General features: G+C 43.6%; 1 protein-coding gene across 1 annotated transcript in view; it reads right to left on the bottom strand.

Annotated features, from left to right (window-relative positions):
- Positions 1–17,500, bottom strand: part of grm7 (glutamate metabotropic receptor 7) — a 222,415-nt gene that overhangs the window by 26,290 nt on the left and 178,625 nt on the right. Inside the window, exon 8 of the mRNA XM_070901851.1 lies at positions 11,602–12,537. Within this exon, the coding sequence (XP_070757952.1) occupies positions 11,602–12,537 (936 nt within the window). The remainder of the gene's footprint in view (positions 1–11,601; positions 12,538–17,500) is intronic.

Here is a 17,500-nt window from a genome sequence, read left to right as displayed (position 1 = left end):
AGAGACAGGTGGAAAACACAAACATTAATGGATGCCATAAAATGCATGCTGCATGAAGAAATGATATTAGCATTGCAAATATTGTCCTCCCCTCTGCCCTCCTCCTTATCCCCCTCCACCCAACACACTCGCGCCTCTATCCCCTCCATCTTTTCTCTCTATATATACGAGTGGATCTACCTGGGAGACATACAGTTAAATCAAGTTGGACGGTGGCAGTTTAAGCCCAGAAAACACCTCTATGTGTTCTGACAACTACATCCACAGAAACTCAGTTTAAACAACGCATCGCCAAAAGCTAATACGCTTCGAGGGAAACCACGAACACCGTCATGACAGCAGCATTATCGCAGCATTACTAACCTTCTGTTGACTTACTCACTGCTCGTGGTTTAGGCTCAGGAAAGATCATGGTCTTGGTTAAATATTTTAAAAGTCCACAGTGACTTCAAACATGAGACAATGTGAACTGAGAGCCTTGGCAACAGTTTCACGGTGAAGCTGTGAGAAACAGGACTTTTTGTAGAATATGACATGAAAGGAGGATATACACTCCCCTCCAAAAGTATTGGACCAGTGAGGCCAATTCTTTTATTTTTGCTGATGACTGAAAACATTTGGGTTTGACATCAAAAGATGAATATGAGACAAGAGATCAATATTTCAGCTTTTATTTCCAGGTATTTACACCTGGACCTGATACACAACTTAGAAGATAGCACCTTTTGTTTGAACCCACCCATTTTTCATGTGAGCAAAAGTATTGGAACATGTGACTGACAGGTGTGTTTTGTTGCCCTGGTGTGTCCCATTACATTGATTATTCAAACAATAAATGGCCCTGAATGTCTGTCAGTTTCAGATTTGGGTTTTGCCTGTTCAGACTGCATTTATAGTTAGAGGTGTAACCAACATGAAAACCAGAGAGCTGTCTATGGGTGAAAAACAAGCAATTATGAAGCTGAGAGAAGTTGGAAAATCAATCAGAGCCATAGCCAGTACAACCATTTGGAATGTCCTGAAGAAGAAAGAAACCACTGGTGTACTAAGTAACAGACGTTGAACGGGCAGACCAATGAAAACAGCAGCAGTTGACGACAGAAACATTGTGAGAGCTGTAAAGAAAGACCCTAAAACAACTGTTAGTGACATCAGCAACAACCTCCAGAGGGCAGGAGTGAAGGTATCACAATCTGCTGTTCGCAGAAGACTTCATGAACAAAAGTACAGAGGCTACACCAGAAGATGCAAACCACTCATTAGCAAGAAGAATAGGAAGGCCAGGCTGGAATTTGCCAAAAAGTACAGAGACGAGCCTCAAACATTCTGGGACAAAGTTTTATGGACTGATGAGACAAAGATGAACCTTTACCAAAGTGATGGAAAGGCTAAAGTTTGGAGAAAGAAAGGATCTGCTCATGATCCCAAACATACAAGCTCCTCTGTGAAACACAGTGGAGGTAATGTCATGGCTTGGGCTTGCATGGCTTCTTCTGGGACGGGCTCATTAATCTTCATTGATGATGTAACACATGATGGCAGCAGCAAAATGAACTCAGAAGTCTACAGAAACATTTTGTCTGCCAATTTAAAGAAAGATGCAACCAAACTGATTGGGAGATCCTTCATCGTGCAGCAAGATAATGACCAAGAACAGCAAAGGAGTTCATCAGGGGCAAGAAGTGGAAGGTTTTAGACTGGCCAAGTCGATCTCCAGACTTCAACCCTATGGAGCATGCATTTTACCTGCTAAAGAGGAGACTGAAGGGAGTAACCCCCCAAAACAAACAGCAACTGAAAGAGGCTGCAGTGAAAGCCTGGAAAAGCATCACAAAGAAGAATGCAAGTGTTTGGTGATGTCAGTGGGTCACAGGCTTGATGCAGTTATTGCAAGCAAAGGATTTGCAACTAAATATTAAGTCTTATTCACTTTAATCTGTTTTAAGTAATCTGTTCCAATACTTTTGCTCACCTAAAAATTTGGTGTTCCGTTACAAATAATGCTATCTTCTAAGTTGTGTATCAGATCCAGATGTAAATACCTGGAAATAAAAGCTGAAATGTTGATCTCTTGTCTCATGTATTCATCTTTTGATGTCAAACCCAAATGTTTTCAGTCTACAGCAAAAATAAAGGAATTGGCCTCACTGGTCCAATGCTTTTGGAGGGGAGTGTATATATAGGATATGTATGAACCTGAGTTACTTCAGAACATGTTGATTTTCAAACCTCACCTCATCTCACCTTTTCATTCTGCATGCTGTGTGTCACCTGGGACCTGGACCTAAAGCGTCTCTCAGTGCTAAATCCTGAATGAGTCTGCCATTGCTTTCACATCAGAGAATACACACAATATACCTCTGTTACATTTAGATACAGCAAATCCCTTTTCAGGGTAAAGCAAACAGCTTTTATCAATATGAGAATGGGACCCTGTTAAGCACACAGGAGCTAATCCCTCTGCTCTGTATCACACAGAGGTGGTTGTCTACGTGTCTGTGTGAGTGTGCAAGCATGTGTGTTTTACTGAGACTTTAAAAAGTAGATTTTTGTGTAGAAAATAAGGTGCAGAAGTTTGTTTGAGGCTTAGGAAACGTTAAAAATGTATGAGCCACTTATCTAAGATGAGACGTACGCATGTGGGCGCTCAAACTGTATGCATTCTGATTAAAATTTAACAGATATCGCTGCCTGATTCAAATATTCAATAACTCACCTCCTTTTGCAGTCAGAGTCGGGGCACTTTAGCCTTTCAAATCCTCCAACAAAGGAGAGACATGTCAGATCTCCTGTATCGGTAAATAAGACGGTACGTCACCTCTAACCCGCCTGAAAATGGAAATCCTGGTTTAGAAGAAAAAGCCAGTGACTCACTGTCTCCTCAGATGATGTTTATGAGAGAAAAGTTACATTTTACATTCAGCTAAAGCTCTTCTTCATCAGAGGGATTACTGATGAGTAATATTTACGTATTCAAAAGTTATGTTTGTTGTCATTTTGTTTTATTGAGTGCTGACGCAGTTATAATAGTATCCGCTTCGGCAACATTTCCTCTCTTCAAGAGTCTCGTATCAGAAAAAGACCCAGATGAGATTTAAAACTAAACAATGTGATCACAGTTCGTCTTTCTTTCCTGGGCTACATGTAAATCAGGGTCAGCCCTCCTCCAGTCCAGAAGGAGGTACTGACGCACCTGAAGCTGTAACTGACAAAAACACCAGAAGAAGAAGAACTTGTGCACTTCGTTACAACAATGACAGTTTAGCAGCGAGCTAACAGCTATCCACAGAGTCGTACTCTGAAACCATCTGCGCCACAATATGCAACCAAGGGCTGAAACGCTAACAGAATGCCTGTAGTTAGCTAAAACATTAGCTTTCAAAGGGTTATTTGAGCACCTACGTCTCCCAGAGAGGACGGATATACTGACACACTCCATACTGTCGGACCATCGCCTTGCATAGCTTAGTTAGCTTCAACCTACAGTGTTTCTGGCTGTAACTGATGGGGCATACTGAGTGTCAGGATCTGATCAGGGATCAGATGTGTAGTTGCTTTCATGAGACAGAGAACAACAAACTCCAGCTGCTGTTATCACACAGAGAGAGAAGCCAGGACTCACCTCTGACTGCACATTTCATTCCCAAAGAATTCAAATATCCAGACTTACTGCTAAACGTTACACAAGGACCTATTACATGCTGCGGCTGTAGGATCAATAGACCAAGAGTATTGATACCTTCTGTAAATGTATTGCTGCACAACAGTGAGGATGGCAGCTACGTATGCAACTCACCACCAACCATTATGAGTCATGCAGCTATGTTGACGTTACATTTGAATGGATTCAAGCTCCTGTTCCCTCTCGAGTGTGACCGTCCACAGTGGCTTCTCTCTTCAGTCATTAGTGTCAGTTACTCCTAAGTGTTGCTCTTGCTTTGCATGGGAGGAGATTTGTACATCTCTTTCCTTCCCTCAGTTTGCATTCGTGTTCCTCAAACCCCCCCCCCCCCCCCCCCCCCCGGGTCAGTCGTCTGTCTGTCTAGCGCTTCTTCTTTCCTGCCGTCATGCTCTGCTCTCCGCCTCGCTGTCAGTGTGTGTGTTTGCATGTGTAAGTTATGTGCTTCAGTGTGTCCATGCATGTGTGTGTGTGTGTATTCTCTGCATGTGTGTGTATTCTCTGCATGTGTGTGTGTGTGTGTGTGTATTCTCTGCATGTGTGTGTGTGTGTGTGTGTGTGTGTGTGTGTGTGTATTCTCTGCATGTGTGTGTGTGTGTGTGTGTGGGTGTATTCTCTGCATGTGTGTGTATTCTCTGCATGTGTGTGTGTATTCTCTGCATGTGTGTGTATTCTCTGCATGTGTGTGTGTGTGTGTGTGTATTCTCTGCATGTGTGTGTGTGTGTGTGTGTGTGTGTGGGTGTATTCTCTGCATGTGTGTGTATTCTCTGCATGTGTGTGTGTGTGTGTGTGTGTGTATTCTCTGCATGTGTGTGTGTGTGTATTCTCTGCATGTGTGTGTGTGTGTGTGTATTCTCTGAATGTGTGTGTGTGTGTATTCTCTGCATGTGTGTGTGTGTATTCTCTGCATGTGTGTATTCTCTGCATGTGTGTGTGTGTATTCTCTGCATGTGTGTGTGTATTCTCTGCGTGAGTGTGTGTGTGTGTGTGTGTGTGTGTGTGTGTGTGTGTGTGTGTGTGTGTATTCTCCGCATGTGTGTGTGTGTGCAGGGCGCACTCCTCATTTGTATTCTGCTCGTCTTGGACCAGGTAGGTAATGACAAGCAGCAAAGGCCAGGATGTCACCGCTCCACTCAGCTGCTGGCTGCCTGCTGACGTCAAGCCTCTGCACACACACACACACACACAGACACACACACTCACACACACAGACAGACACACACACACACACACACACAAACAAACAGACCCACCCTTGCAGCTTACAGACCACACACGTTTAACTGTTTTATCTGGATATTCATGTGAATGAAGGAGGAACAGGTCCTCAGACTGACACTGTGTCTGTCTGTGTGTGTGTCTGTGTGTGTGTGTCTGTGTGCGTATTTGTGTGTGTGTGTCGTCCACTTGGACTGACGGATGAACTGATTACAATTTGGTGTTCAAAGGTCAAAGGTCACGGTGACCTCACAAAACACATTTTTGGCCTTAACTGAAGAACTGATGCGGTAATCATGACAAAGTCTCACACACATTAACGATGAAGTGATGTCATTTTTTACCCAATAGGTCAAAGGTCAAGTTCACTGTGACATCATAATGTCCTGGAAAAACACCTCAAAAGTTTTTAGCCATAATTTAAGAATGAATTGGACGACTCCAGATGTTGACATGTTGACTGTGACGACTCAGTGACACAGTCCGGCTGTCCTCCGTCTCGTCCGTCCTGCCTTTCACTTCCTGCCTCATTCTGAGTCACGTGACCGTAAACAAGGCGTCGGAGCGCCGAGCTAACCGTGACGCTGAGTCTCAGCTGCAGCTCATAGAGACGCTTCACATCGAAACGTTCTGCGGAGCTGAACTCTGGAAGAATCCCTCTTCACACAGTAATCAAGGACAAGTGTTCACACATCTATGATAATCCTTCACTGATCACTTCATCTATGTATATTCACTGGAGTCAAACATACATCATGTGAACATGTGTGTTCAGATGAGACTCTGAGACGAAGGATTCCTCTTAATGTGAATGAGCTCCACCTGCTGACTGTGAGCCGTCCAACCAGCAGCCAAACTACGACAACTACCTTTCTGTAGTTTGTACAACACCTGCATGCCCCTGTCCCCCCCCTCCAGATGAGACCTTCATCCTGATGACGCAGCCTCTCTCCACCTTGACGTCGACATCACTCTCAGTCTGCAGCTCCTGCCGGGCTGAAGGGAGAAGCCTCTCTAACACATCCACATATATCTTCAAATATCTTTCCGTCTCTCTTGTTCTCTGTTGTCTTCTCTGTTTCTCTTTGTCTCCTCTCCTCCATCGCCTCTCTTTTTTCCTCCACCACAGATCACACTGTGCGTTCCTTCCTCTTCTCCCCAGTCTCCCAATTTACTCCAGCGCAGATCTCTCTGTACCTTCGTACTTTATCTCCGACGTCTTCTGTTATCTACCTCCTGCCTTCTCTGTTTTTTATCATCCTTTTCCTTTCAGATCCAACTCCTCCTTAGTTTGAAATAAATTACCATTCTTATCTTACTCATGTGACCTATTAATTAGGGAACATCTGACACAAATATTCAGACTTCTCCTAAATTATAAAATGTTCATTCTACAGTTCTACAATTTAGTGAAAGGGAAAGTGATTAGTTAGCATTTTCTAACGTCTTCATGGTCTCACTTTAGCATTGTATTGTATGGAAGAGGGTGACTTTTTAAATGGTCTGAAACCACAATAACTATAGAGTTATACAGCTGTGATATCATTTTCCATGAATCAAGCTGTGTTATTTCCACAGTTCTGGCTATTGAGGCACCATGAGAGTCATTTAAAGCCTCTTTCAGGAGTTGAAAAGAATAAAATTATATTTACCTCAATAGTCCTCTTTAGATTTTATCACCTTTAAGTTGTAGCTGTGAGTTTTTTCTTTGTTTGGATCAGCGTCAGCGGCGCATCGTGAAGCTTCGTTTACTGCGGGGCGGCAGCGTGTCTTCTCCCAGCGCTGTGGCCGACAGCCAACGGACCAACCACAGGATTACATGAAAGATTTTAGCATGAATTCAAAACTGCTATTAAATTTGCTGATTGTGAACAGTCCAGGAAGTGATCTGTATAAGCCATTATATATGTATGCAAATCATTTGGTAAAGTCATTAAGTCATTACATCCTCTAGAGAGTGACTCAGTGACAAAAGCACCTGTGATATTTCTGCACGAGTCGCCTCTTTTTTGTTGTTTAATAATACTAATAATGCTCATAATCAGTGATTTCTTTAGTGAGCAGTTTGTGACTCCAGGGAACATAAAGAAACACATTAGACCCAGAACCAGAACCAGAACGTGGGTCCTGATGATGATCAGGATGACCTGTCAGGACCCCCCAGTCCCTCCATGCTCACGCATCTTGGTTTGTTTATACAAAGTCAGTGTGAACGAGCACATGCGAGTCCACAATGACAGTTCAACACTGTCTTGATGAACTGTGTGAGCTGGTCTTTGCCCCGGGCTGCAGCTCAGACGCTGGGAGCTTATGAAGTGTATCCCTGAGGACAGGACACAAGTCCATCACGCGGGTTTACCCCAATCCATGTGCCAAGCAGAGAGGCTTAGTCTTTCCAATGACTCTGCTGAAGATCAAACCCCCGAGCTCACAGCGTCGGGCCGGACCCTCTTACCTGGACCGCTGATAACACAAACATCCTCCTCAGGGATGTGGGGAGCACAGAACCCTCTTAATCTCTGCCTCTGGCTGGGTTTAGAGCTCTATACCAAACCTTCAATCACCGGCAACTTAGGCATTAGAAGGATATTTGTATCAAAATGTCATTTAAATTCACGCTACTTGTAATGCCGAAGAAGTTCATTGCATCAAGAAAGGCGAGTAGGTCTGACCCGATACAGTTTCTTACAGTTCGTCTCGTACATTTCTCCGAGCTCTTCGCAGTGTCAGCAGGACAGCAGTGGATGTGGACGAAACTGGCCGAACAGCTTCTTCGGCTAATGAGAGTAAGACCGAGGTTCCTGTGAAATGTCTCCGTTCTGGTGCCGTGGCCTCACTTCACTGGTTATTTCCTCTCTGTTCCAGGGTTCCTTCACTGTCCCATCCATCACCACAGCTAAAGACCCAACTGTTTTACCACTGCACTTTACTTCCTTTATTATTAATATGTTTGTCTGTTTCAGGTATTTACTCATTCAAATTATTTTAAATGTATTTTCTTTTTGTTTTAGATAGTTTAACTGTATTTTAGATTTCTCTGTAAAACAGGCTCTATAAATACATTTGACTTGATTTCTGAGTGACAAAGTTTTCTCGTTGGGAGACAAATGTTCAGGTACAACAGTGTTTTTGGAACTTGAACACATGAACTGTTGTGTTGAGCTGCATGTTGGTAAGGATAGTAAATAGTAAAAAACTGTCAAAGCAACAAACAGGTTGTACCCTCTTTGGCCGTACGGACTCAGTGAAATGTCATTAATGCATTCATGTAACGACTAAAAACAGTATTTGCTAATAAATAATACAACAAGGAGAATGAAAGTTTTTAAGTATCCTGAAATAACAAACAAGTGAAACAGATCTGTGGGGACACAAACGAGTTTAACGGAGCTCACAATCATTATTTATCCCCGCAGAGCCTGATGGAGTTTTGCTAAAGCTTATTAACGCTGCTCAGCAGATTGCATTTCACATTTCACAGAGGCCTAAATGCAGAGACTCATTTCATTTAGCAATAGTTTTCATCAAATTGTGATAAGACGAAAAGGTCACGCAATTATGGTAAGAACCTTTAAACTTTTCTAACAAGTTTCCTACATCCTGTAACGTTCCTCACATTATAACAACATTCAGCTTCAGCCTTTGGTGTTTGGCGAGCTAATTGTGTTTGCTTCTGGGAGTTTTAATAACCTGTCGTAACCCAAAAACAACAGACACAACACAATCACACGAGTCTCTGAGGAGTGAAGCCACATACGCACACACAACGTAACACCTGGGGACTGCAGCTGCTGTCCTTTATTAAATCTCCATACTGTAATTGCTTCATCAGGACCAAGTAGCTGATGAGAACAAACAGCGCCCGCGGTCGTAACAAACAGACAATAAGAAATATGTCACTCTGTTAATGCAATATTTTACCCACGACATGCACATTCAATTTCATCTGGATTCCAATACTGCTACACTGTCACTTCATTGCAAAATAGGGATCATGGAGTTTTATATCAAAGCCTTCCTCTGTCTGCACAAATGGGAACGAGATTATTCTGTAGTGGCAGATCAGGCTCGTCTGGAAGCCTTCAGGCTGATAAAACGGGACACAACAGTGATAGTCACCCATTAGGAATGATGCAGTAATACTCCGCTTGACATGGATTTCAGCTGTATTGTGATTTGTTGGCGATTTGTAATTGCAGCGTAACAGAATGTGTGCTTCATTCTCTTCTCTTTAAACGGAGGGAAATTAGGATGTCTGGTTTTCAGAATGGTATTTCCTGTTGCTAACAATGAACATCGTGGAGTCAGACTCCTTCTGGAAAAACAGAGGAAGCTAAAATGACCACGAACCATCACATGACTGTTGGCGATGTTTAATTCAACTGTTTAAAGTCACTGTACAGACCTGTCTCTCTCTCTGACTCCTCACTGCCTGTCTCTCTCTCTGCACTGCACTCACTGCCTGTTCTCTCTCTGCACTGCACTCACTGCCTGTCTCTCTCTCTGACTCCTCACTGCCTGTCTCTCTCTCTGCACTGCACTCACTGCCTGTCTCTCTCTCTGCACTCACTGCCTGTCTCTCTCTCTGACTCCTCACTGCCTGTCTCTCTCTCTGCACTGCACTCACTGCCTGTTCTCTCTCTGCACTGCCCTCACTGCCTGTCTCTCTCTCTGACTCCTCACTGCCTGTCTCTCTCTCTGCACTCACTGCCTGTCTCTCTCTCTGACTCCTCACTGCCTGTCTCTCTCTCTGCACTGCACTCACTGCCTGTTCTCTCTCTGCACTGCACTCACTGCCTGTCTCTCTCTCTGACTCCTCACTGCCTGTCTCTCTCTCTGCACTGCACTCACTGCCTGTCTCTCTCTCTGCACTCACTGCCTGTCTCTCTCTCTGACTCCTCACTGTCTGTCTCTCTCTCTGCACTGCACTCGCTGCCTGTCTCTCTCTCTCTGCACTCACTGCCTGTCTCTCTCTCTGACTCCTCACTGCCTGTCTCTCTCTCTGCACTCGCTGCCTGTCTCTCTCTCTCTGCACTCGCTGCCTGTCTCTCTCTCTGCACTGCACTCACTGCACTGCACTCACTGCCTGTCTCTCTCTCTGACTCCTCACTGTCTGTCTCTCTCTCTGCACTCACTGCCTGTCTCTCTCCCTGACTCCTCACTGTCTGTCTCTCTCTCTGCACTCACTGCCTGTCTCTCTCCCTGACTCCTCACTGTCTGTCTCTCTCTCTGCACTCAATGCCTGTCTCTCTCTCTGACTCCTCACTGCCTGTCTCTCTCTCTGACTCCTCACTGTCTCTCCTGCCAAAATGTATGAAACAGAATTTAGTCGGATTATATACACCTTCTTTATTTCATCTGTTTCATCTGCAAACGTGAGCGACATGTCATGTGTTACATAATAATATATTACTGTATATTATTGCACTATAATTATGCAGATGTTGATGTTAAATTGAGTAATTACCAAAGAACATATAGCATATCTCTGTGGTAATGACATCGTTATCTTGCTAATCTTATCCCGGCCACAGCTGCTCTTCCTCTCTCATCTCCATCAGCTTCTCTCTGTCTTTTCCTCTCAGTCTCCTCGTCTTGTCCCATGTCTCTTCATTTCTGTCTGTCTCAGTGAGGAAAGTCAACACAGGGTCAGTTGATATTTAGGATTTATGATCTTAGCTGGCTAGTTAGTGAATTCACTCAGTGAAACTAACTAGCTGGCATCATGATGGATGGCCGCTGTTTAACGTCCTCAAGTATCTGACATAATCAGAGAACCACATGTTGACGAGATCATCCACTTCACACACACACACACACACACACACACACACACACACATACACAAGCAATGGCAGCTATCAGATGAGCAAGTAGGTAATCTTGGCATTGTACAATATCTTTGCCTTTTGACGACTTTTATTATTTATTTAGTCCGGACCTCGTGACCTTAGTGGTCTGCACGGCCATGATCACGATGTTCTCAGTCTTGTTCTGAATGAAGACAAACCTGTTTCTGTTGTGTTGACTCACTATGTGAGAGAATATAGGCACAAAACCTTTGACTCCATAAACAATACATGAATATGACATATGAATATGTAAAGACAGAGCAGGTTTGTTACCTGGATTTGACTGATAAATATAGACATAAAGAGAGTAGAATACAGTCGGTGTAAAATCTATGACCTGATGTAAATGACAGGACAGAACAGACTGCCTAATATATATATATATACACACACATATATACAGTATATAGTTTTTCTGTTTTGTTCATCGCCACTGAATGATTGCAGGTTTGAACTTATGATGTTTGTGTTTTGCTGATATTTCGACACCAGTTTGTGATTTTGATGGTAGCTCAACAACACAAGACCTTTTAGAGCTTTCGCTGTTTTGCAAATTGAAACACAGTTTTGGAGTATGCGTCATCTCTTCTCAAACCTGCACTTTTGTTTGTTTGATCAACCAACTTTCCAAAAGATGCTTCAGTGAAGTCATATTTTTCATATATGACAAAAACTGCATATCTTCACATTTGAGAAGCTGGAATCTTTTGCTGTTAAACAATGATCAAAATGCAGATTAATTTTCTTTCAATCGACTAATCGATTAATGGACTAATCGCTGCAGCTCTACTGTCCAACCATCCTGCAGTTCATCCATCTCTACATATCATCATTCATCCATTGGTTCTTACCTTTTCTGCAGACTGCGCCGTGCCAAAGAAGATGGGTATAAAAGCCAGCCATACAATGCAGGTGGTGTACATGGTGAATCCGATGGGCTTGGCCTCATTGAAATTCTCCGGGACCCCGCGGGTCTTTATGGCGTAAACAGTACACGTCACCATCAATAAGATACTGTAACCCAACGAACAGATAATCTGAAGATCCGTGATGTCACATTTTAACACCCCTCGTGCTAGATACGGGTTGAAGGTCTTCTGCTCGTCATAGTCTATGATGGTGTTGGGTGGATCCACCACGAACCAGATAAACACCCCCAACAGCTGGATGGAGATGAGGCTTGAGGTGATTGCCAGCTGTGAAGTGGGGCTGATCAGCCTCGGTGCCGTCACCGATTTCTTGCCCTGCTCAAAGATCCGGTAGATGCGGTTGGTTTTGGTGAGGAGGGCGGCGTAGCTAATGCACATACCCAGACCCAGGAAAATCCTTCTGAACGAACACACACCAACATCTGGCTTGGCGATCATGAGGAATGTGATGATATAACACAAAAATATCCCAGTCAGGAGAACATAGCTCAGCTCCCTGCCGGACGCTCGGACAATCGGCGTGTCGTTGTACCGTACGAACGTAGCCATGACAAAGATTGTAGCGATGATCCCGAGCATTGCCAGGAAAACCGGAATCACTGCCCAGGGCGAGTGCCATTCCAGTTTTATGATGGGAATAGGCTGGCATGATGTGCGGTTGGCACTGGGCCTCATGTTGTAGGAGCAGAGCTTGCAGGTGAACTCGTCGTACTGGTACTGGTAGCCGTCGCAGGGCTCGCAGTGCCAGCAGCAGGGCATGCCTTTCACCACCTTTTTCCTCTCACCGGTTTTACAGGGAAGGCTGCACACAGAGCTGGGAAGGTCCTGCTCCCCTCGAGGCCACTGCATGTCCTCGATCTGGAGAGAGAGCACGAGAGACACCAACGGTTAGATCAGTGTTTTTTCTTTCAATTCTTGTAAATTAAAATCAAAAACAAAACGTAAAATTGGACATTTGAGGCTGCTGTTGAGCTCAGTATCTCGACGCAGGGAGGAAAAAGCACAACTTGCAGGTCGGACTCCATTTTCCGTGTCTTGTTTATGTTAGCAGCAACTATTGGATGGCTTGACATGACATGTGTGTACACTCATGGTACCCAGAGGATAAATCCTAATGACTTTGGTGTCCCCTGACTTTTCCTCTAGCACCAACATGAGGTTCACATTTCTTTTTTAAATATCTTGAAAACTATTTGATGAAATGTGGTTCAGACATTCATGTTCCCCAGAGGATGAATTAAACCTCAGCATGTTAGCATCGTCATTGTAAGCATGATAGAATGCTGATGTTAGCATTTAGCTCAAAGCACTATTGTACAGGCATGGCTGTAGACTCTTGGTGTAGAAAGACAGCTCACACCGAAATTATGTTGGGAATGGAAATACTAACTAAACACAATAACACAATTAGCTATTTGATTGTGCAGACTGGTTTCAGTTCTGTCTGTCTCAGTTTCAGTGGTGTCAGACTGAGGACTGAGATGTCAGCATTTCTTTAAACTCATATTTACAGAGACCACCTCTTACTGCCTGGTGGGCGGCAGACCGTAAAGATCTTCTTCTCTAAAATGGGCTAATAAGAATAGATACACTGCGTTATACTGAAATGTAAACTTTCTTAAAAATGTACTTTTTTTTACCTTGAACCTGAAGTGAAGGGAAAAATGAGTCTAAAACAAAAGTATTTTCTTGGTGTATGAGTATATCCCATACACTGTAAAGCTTGAACCTTCACTGCGCCGTGAAACCAGTTTTAAGTAATGGCGTTGTAAGATATCGACCCTGAGGTTATGGTCTCTCCGTCTCAGATTTATAGCTAAGATTTTATCTTCCAGTGTGTAGCGGCGCTGTTAAACAAGGGTTTGCTTTGGCTCAGGCTTGTTACTAAAGCAAAGGTCTCATTGATTTGACAGCTTGACTGCTGCTAATGAGTAATGAATACTCTATTAGTACAACATCAATATGGATAAATTCCACCTGGATCGTAGCTCTGCACTGAGTGGACATCTTAGTTATCTGCAATTTCTACTCAGCACCACAGCCAGGTGGCATTTAATGAATGCTCTGCAACGGGAGGGAGGGTCTGTTTTCAAGGCCCACCCTGCAGACCTTGAGCTAGACATGGACTTCCTGTCTGTAGCAGACAGTGTTGTCTACATTATACATTAATTAAGTTATGTAATGTAATGTGGAATGTTACGGTACGTTTAATCATTTTACTTTGAGAAGTTTATTTACCGATTAAGATTTTAAATATAACATGATCTTATAAACTCAAAATCAAAAATTGCTGAAAACCACCTCGACCAGCTACAAGAGTGAAATGCTGCTTACACACTGAAGCATCACTAATAATAATCCAATAATATAACAGTATCACTCACAGGGGCCAAAATGTCTTTTTTACTCTTTATGAACATTTTCAATGTATATTGAAGTATTGAGTATTGTTATACTACAGTATTACTACTTTCAGGATCATAATACTTCCTGCTTCCTGATCAACACAGACCCCTGCCGATGTAACGTCTTCAGCTAAAGTTATATCGGTCTCATCGTCTCCTCCTGAAGAGGACTCGTAACTGTCCTCATCATTGTTGACAAAGTTTAATAATGTGCTTTGTTGTGTCTGCTTGATATTTGCGGTTTTATGAGCTCGATTAGCTTTGAAATCTGCAGGTTATGGACTTCTCCCAGGCTTGGTGCCATTTACCTGGGAGGAGGCACCGAGGCTGAAGTCAGGGAGCAAAGGTCTCCTGTCCACAGTAACACCATATACCTGCATACACAAACCACCACACCTCTTGAAGTCTTTACAGAAAGCTTGACATTATTTTCAATGTTAAATTATTAAAAAGAAGGGGACAGGTCTGATTAGTCAGTCGCCTGAATATTTAACTTTCATTATGCTATCATATGAAATGAGCTAAACTGTGAACAGTAACAGTTCAACAGTGAATCAGTTCACGTCCTCCCGACAGTTCCAGGCCCTTCTTGAGACGATGCCCAGACCCTGGAAGGAGCTTTGGTGACTGATGGTGGCCAAGGACCCTGTTGTTGTGTACTGACTTTGATTGTTTTGGCAGATAGCTGGTTTCGGTTTAAAGGATTTGAATGGACTTGGAGGGATTTCAAATGTTACTGTGACCCAGAGCTGATCAGTTACACAGCCCTAAGGACATCCTCAAACAGATTATCTACAAAGACCAATCTGAATCAGTGTGTGTTTCCAGGAGCCAGGGGCTACGCTCGAGAAAATGTGGATGTTATCACCACCCACTATCAACCAGACCCTCCCCAGGCTCCCCGTGTGCTACCAAAGAGCCAAGTTGATAACCTGGGATAGTTGGGGATGAAAAGCTGCATCAAGCTAACAGCCTGAGTCAGCCGAAGGCTTGTATTTGGCCACGGTGAGGATTCAGAACCACAACAAAAAGGCAAACTCCAAACAGCCCTCTAATCTTCCTCCCTCCCAACGGCGGGAGGCCAACTCTGCAGAAAAGGGAAAGAAAAGAATTTCTTCCCTCCCACACATCTCCTGCACATGTCACGCTCTTTCTCTTACTTCATTTCTTTTCTATTATGGTTTTCTGATCATATTCATCAGCCCTTGCTTCCACACATCCATCCATCACTCCCACATTTTGTCCACTTCACGCTAAGCTTTTTATTGTATGCCAAGTACAACGACACATGGACCATCAAAATTACACGAGCGGCTGACACAAATCCTTGCTGCTCCTCCTCAGTAATAGCTCATAGGCAGGTGAATATGCAACCCCATTTAGCATATGAAGTGTATTAAAATCTGGCTTGTCATGTAAGAAACAAGCTTTACTACACAGAATTGATGAGTGGCAGACTTGTGCCTGGTTATAGAATGACTCACGGCTTCACAAATCCAAAAGGATTTCAGACTGGAGGTTCAAATGGGATTCAAAATGCCAGCAGCAACGTTGGGTCAATCATTCAAATGGAAACACCATCCGTCTTCTCGCCTTCGCAGCGGTCAGGAGGGCTGCCAGCCACTGCGGCGTGTTCAATAATTCACTCAGGCCTTTGAAGAGGTGTCACAGCTGGTAGAGAGATCCGGACAAGAGGTCTCTCTGGTCTTAAATCTCTGACTATGTGCCCATACAAAAGTCCACATGTTCCTTCTCCCCTCCAGCTGAAGATCAGCCTTAGCGAGTGATTAAGTCTCAGGGTCCTGAACTCAGCCTGCACTCTGACGGTCTTGGTTAAAGAGATGGAATAAATGAGGAGAACTGTGTGTGGTAGCACGGACTTCATCTTACATGTTAGAAAAGAAACTTACGAGAAGCGCAGAAGCTGCTCTGTATGATTTGAACAGCTTACTATATCACACGACTAAATAAGTCCTTTAGGTTCCAGCAACCGAGACCTGACCGGAGTCAGAACGGGTCCAACTTGTATTCTGTCAATTTGTCTCCTGTCAATTCTGCTGTAAAATGTTCACACTGAACGCATCAGTAAAAAGTTCACTGACAGCATATTTCTTTTGTTTCCGCTTGTAGCAACTAAAGCACGATTATGTGTGTGTTATGATTCACCTGCAGCACCTGGTTCAAGTGAGGCAACGATCACTGTTGTGCGTCTGTGTGCTTCGTACACCCACCATCCAACCTGACCACCATTCACTTCTAAAACGCTGCCTGTGCACATAATCTGAGCTCGTTATCGAAACATCATGTCTACACAGGAGACAGGGATCTGGGTCTGCTCATGGTACTCTTCTATGGCCTCAGGTGTAATCACCTAAAGATGAAGTTTGTGTAAGTTAGTATACATTCGTTTTCCTGATAACGATGCGTCAGGATGGTGGGCTTTGACTCCAGAGGAGGGCTCACATCTTGAGTCCTGCTTGTGTTTAAGTTTAGGCAACAAAAGCAAACGTTTTTGGTTTAATTCCGGAAACGTGTGCTGTGACTTGAAGCATGAGACACAACATATTTACTGCATTAACATTTAACCAAAACCAACATTTTCCCATAAACTTAACTAGAGCGCTGTGATTGAAAAGTAAATAATGCTTTAGCTTTTACAGGATATTGTATTAAGAAATCAAAAGAAATGCGCTGTCAGGGAGCATTTTACTGACACGTGCAGTAGCAACATATTGCAACTTACTATAATTAACATTTCCTCATTATGTTATAAGAAACGTAATCCAGGTAGCATTACATCTCCAAAATGTACAGAAAAGTAACTTCGAGGAGACGGGGTCATGTCGAATGTAAAGTCTGAAGTGCAGGAAGAACGAAGTTAGTGAACGATGGTGGTCATGGTTAAAAGAAAGACCATTGGTAGGAAACAGGAAGTGATCAGAGGTCTCCATCCAGCCCGACCTCCTCCCTCTGCAGACTTTGTGCATGGCTGCGTTTCATTAGTCGTTCAACATGCCCTCCTCGACTTCCCCCCCGCCGCCATCATGAGCGTCGTTCCATTTGTCTGAACGACCCTCGGAGGGCTGAGGGAGCGAGTCAACGACGGTGGTCCCTCCAGAGGTGGATATCACCCACAATGCATTGCAGTCATGCATTTGGTGCAAGAAAATGCATCCATGGTTAGGTGGCAGTACATAAACCACCTTTATTTATTTATTTATTTATTTATTTATGTATGTATTTACAGGGACAGCGCACATGAATCATCATTTCAGTCAATGTGCCGGGGTTAGCTAATGAGCTAATGAGCCCATTTCCATCTGTGTGTTTCTAATTGATCTTACAGGTCTGTAGAGGTGGCTGACATGTGTTCAGGTTGACTCAGTCGGCAGATAGTTTCTTAGAATCTCATTGAA

This window comes from Enoplosus armatus, chromosome 3 (genome assembly GCF_043641665.1).
Source record: "Enoplosus armatus isolate fEnoArm2 chromosome 3, fEnoArm2.hap1, whole genome shotgun sequence".
Taxonomy (NCBI): Eukaryota; Metazoa; Chordata; class Actinopteri; order Centrarchiformes; family Enoplosidae; genus Enoplosus; species Enoplosus armatus.
This window is presented reverse-complemented; position numbering and strand designations above follow the sequence as displayed.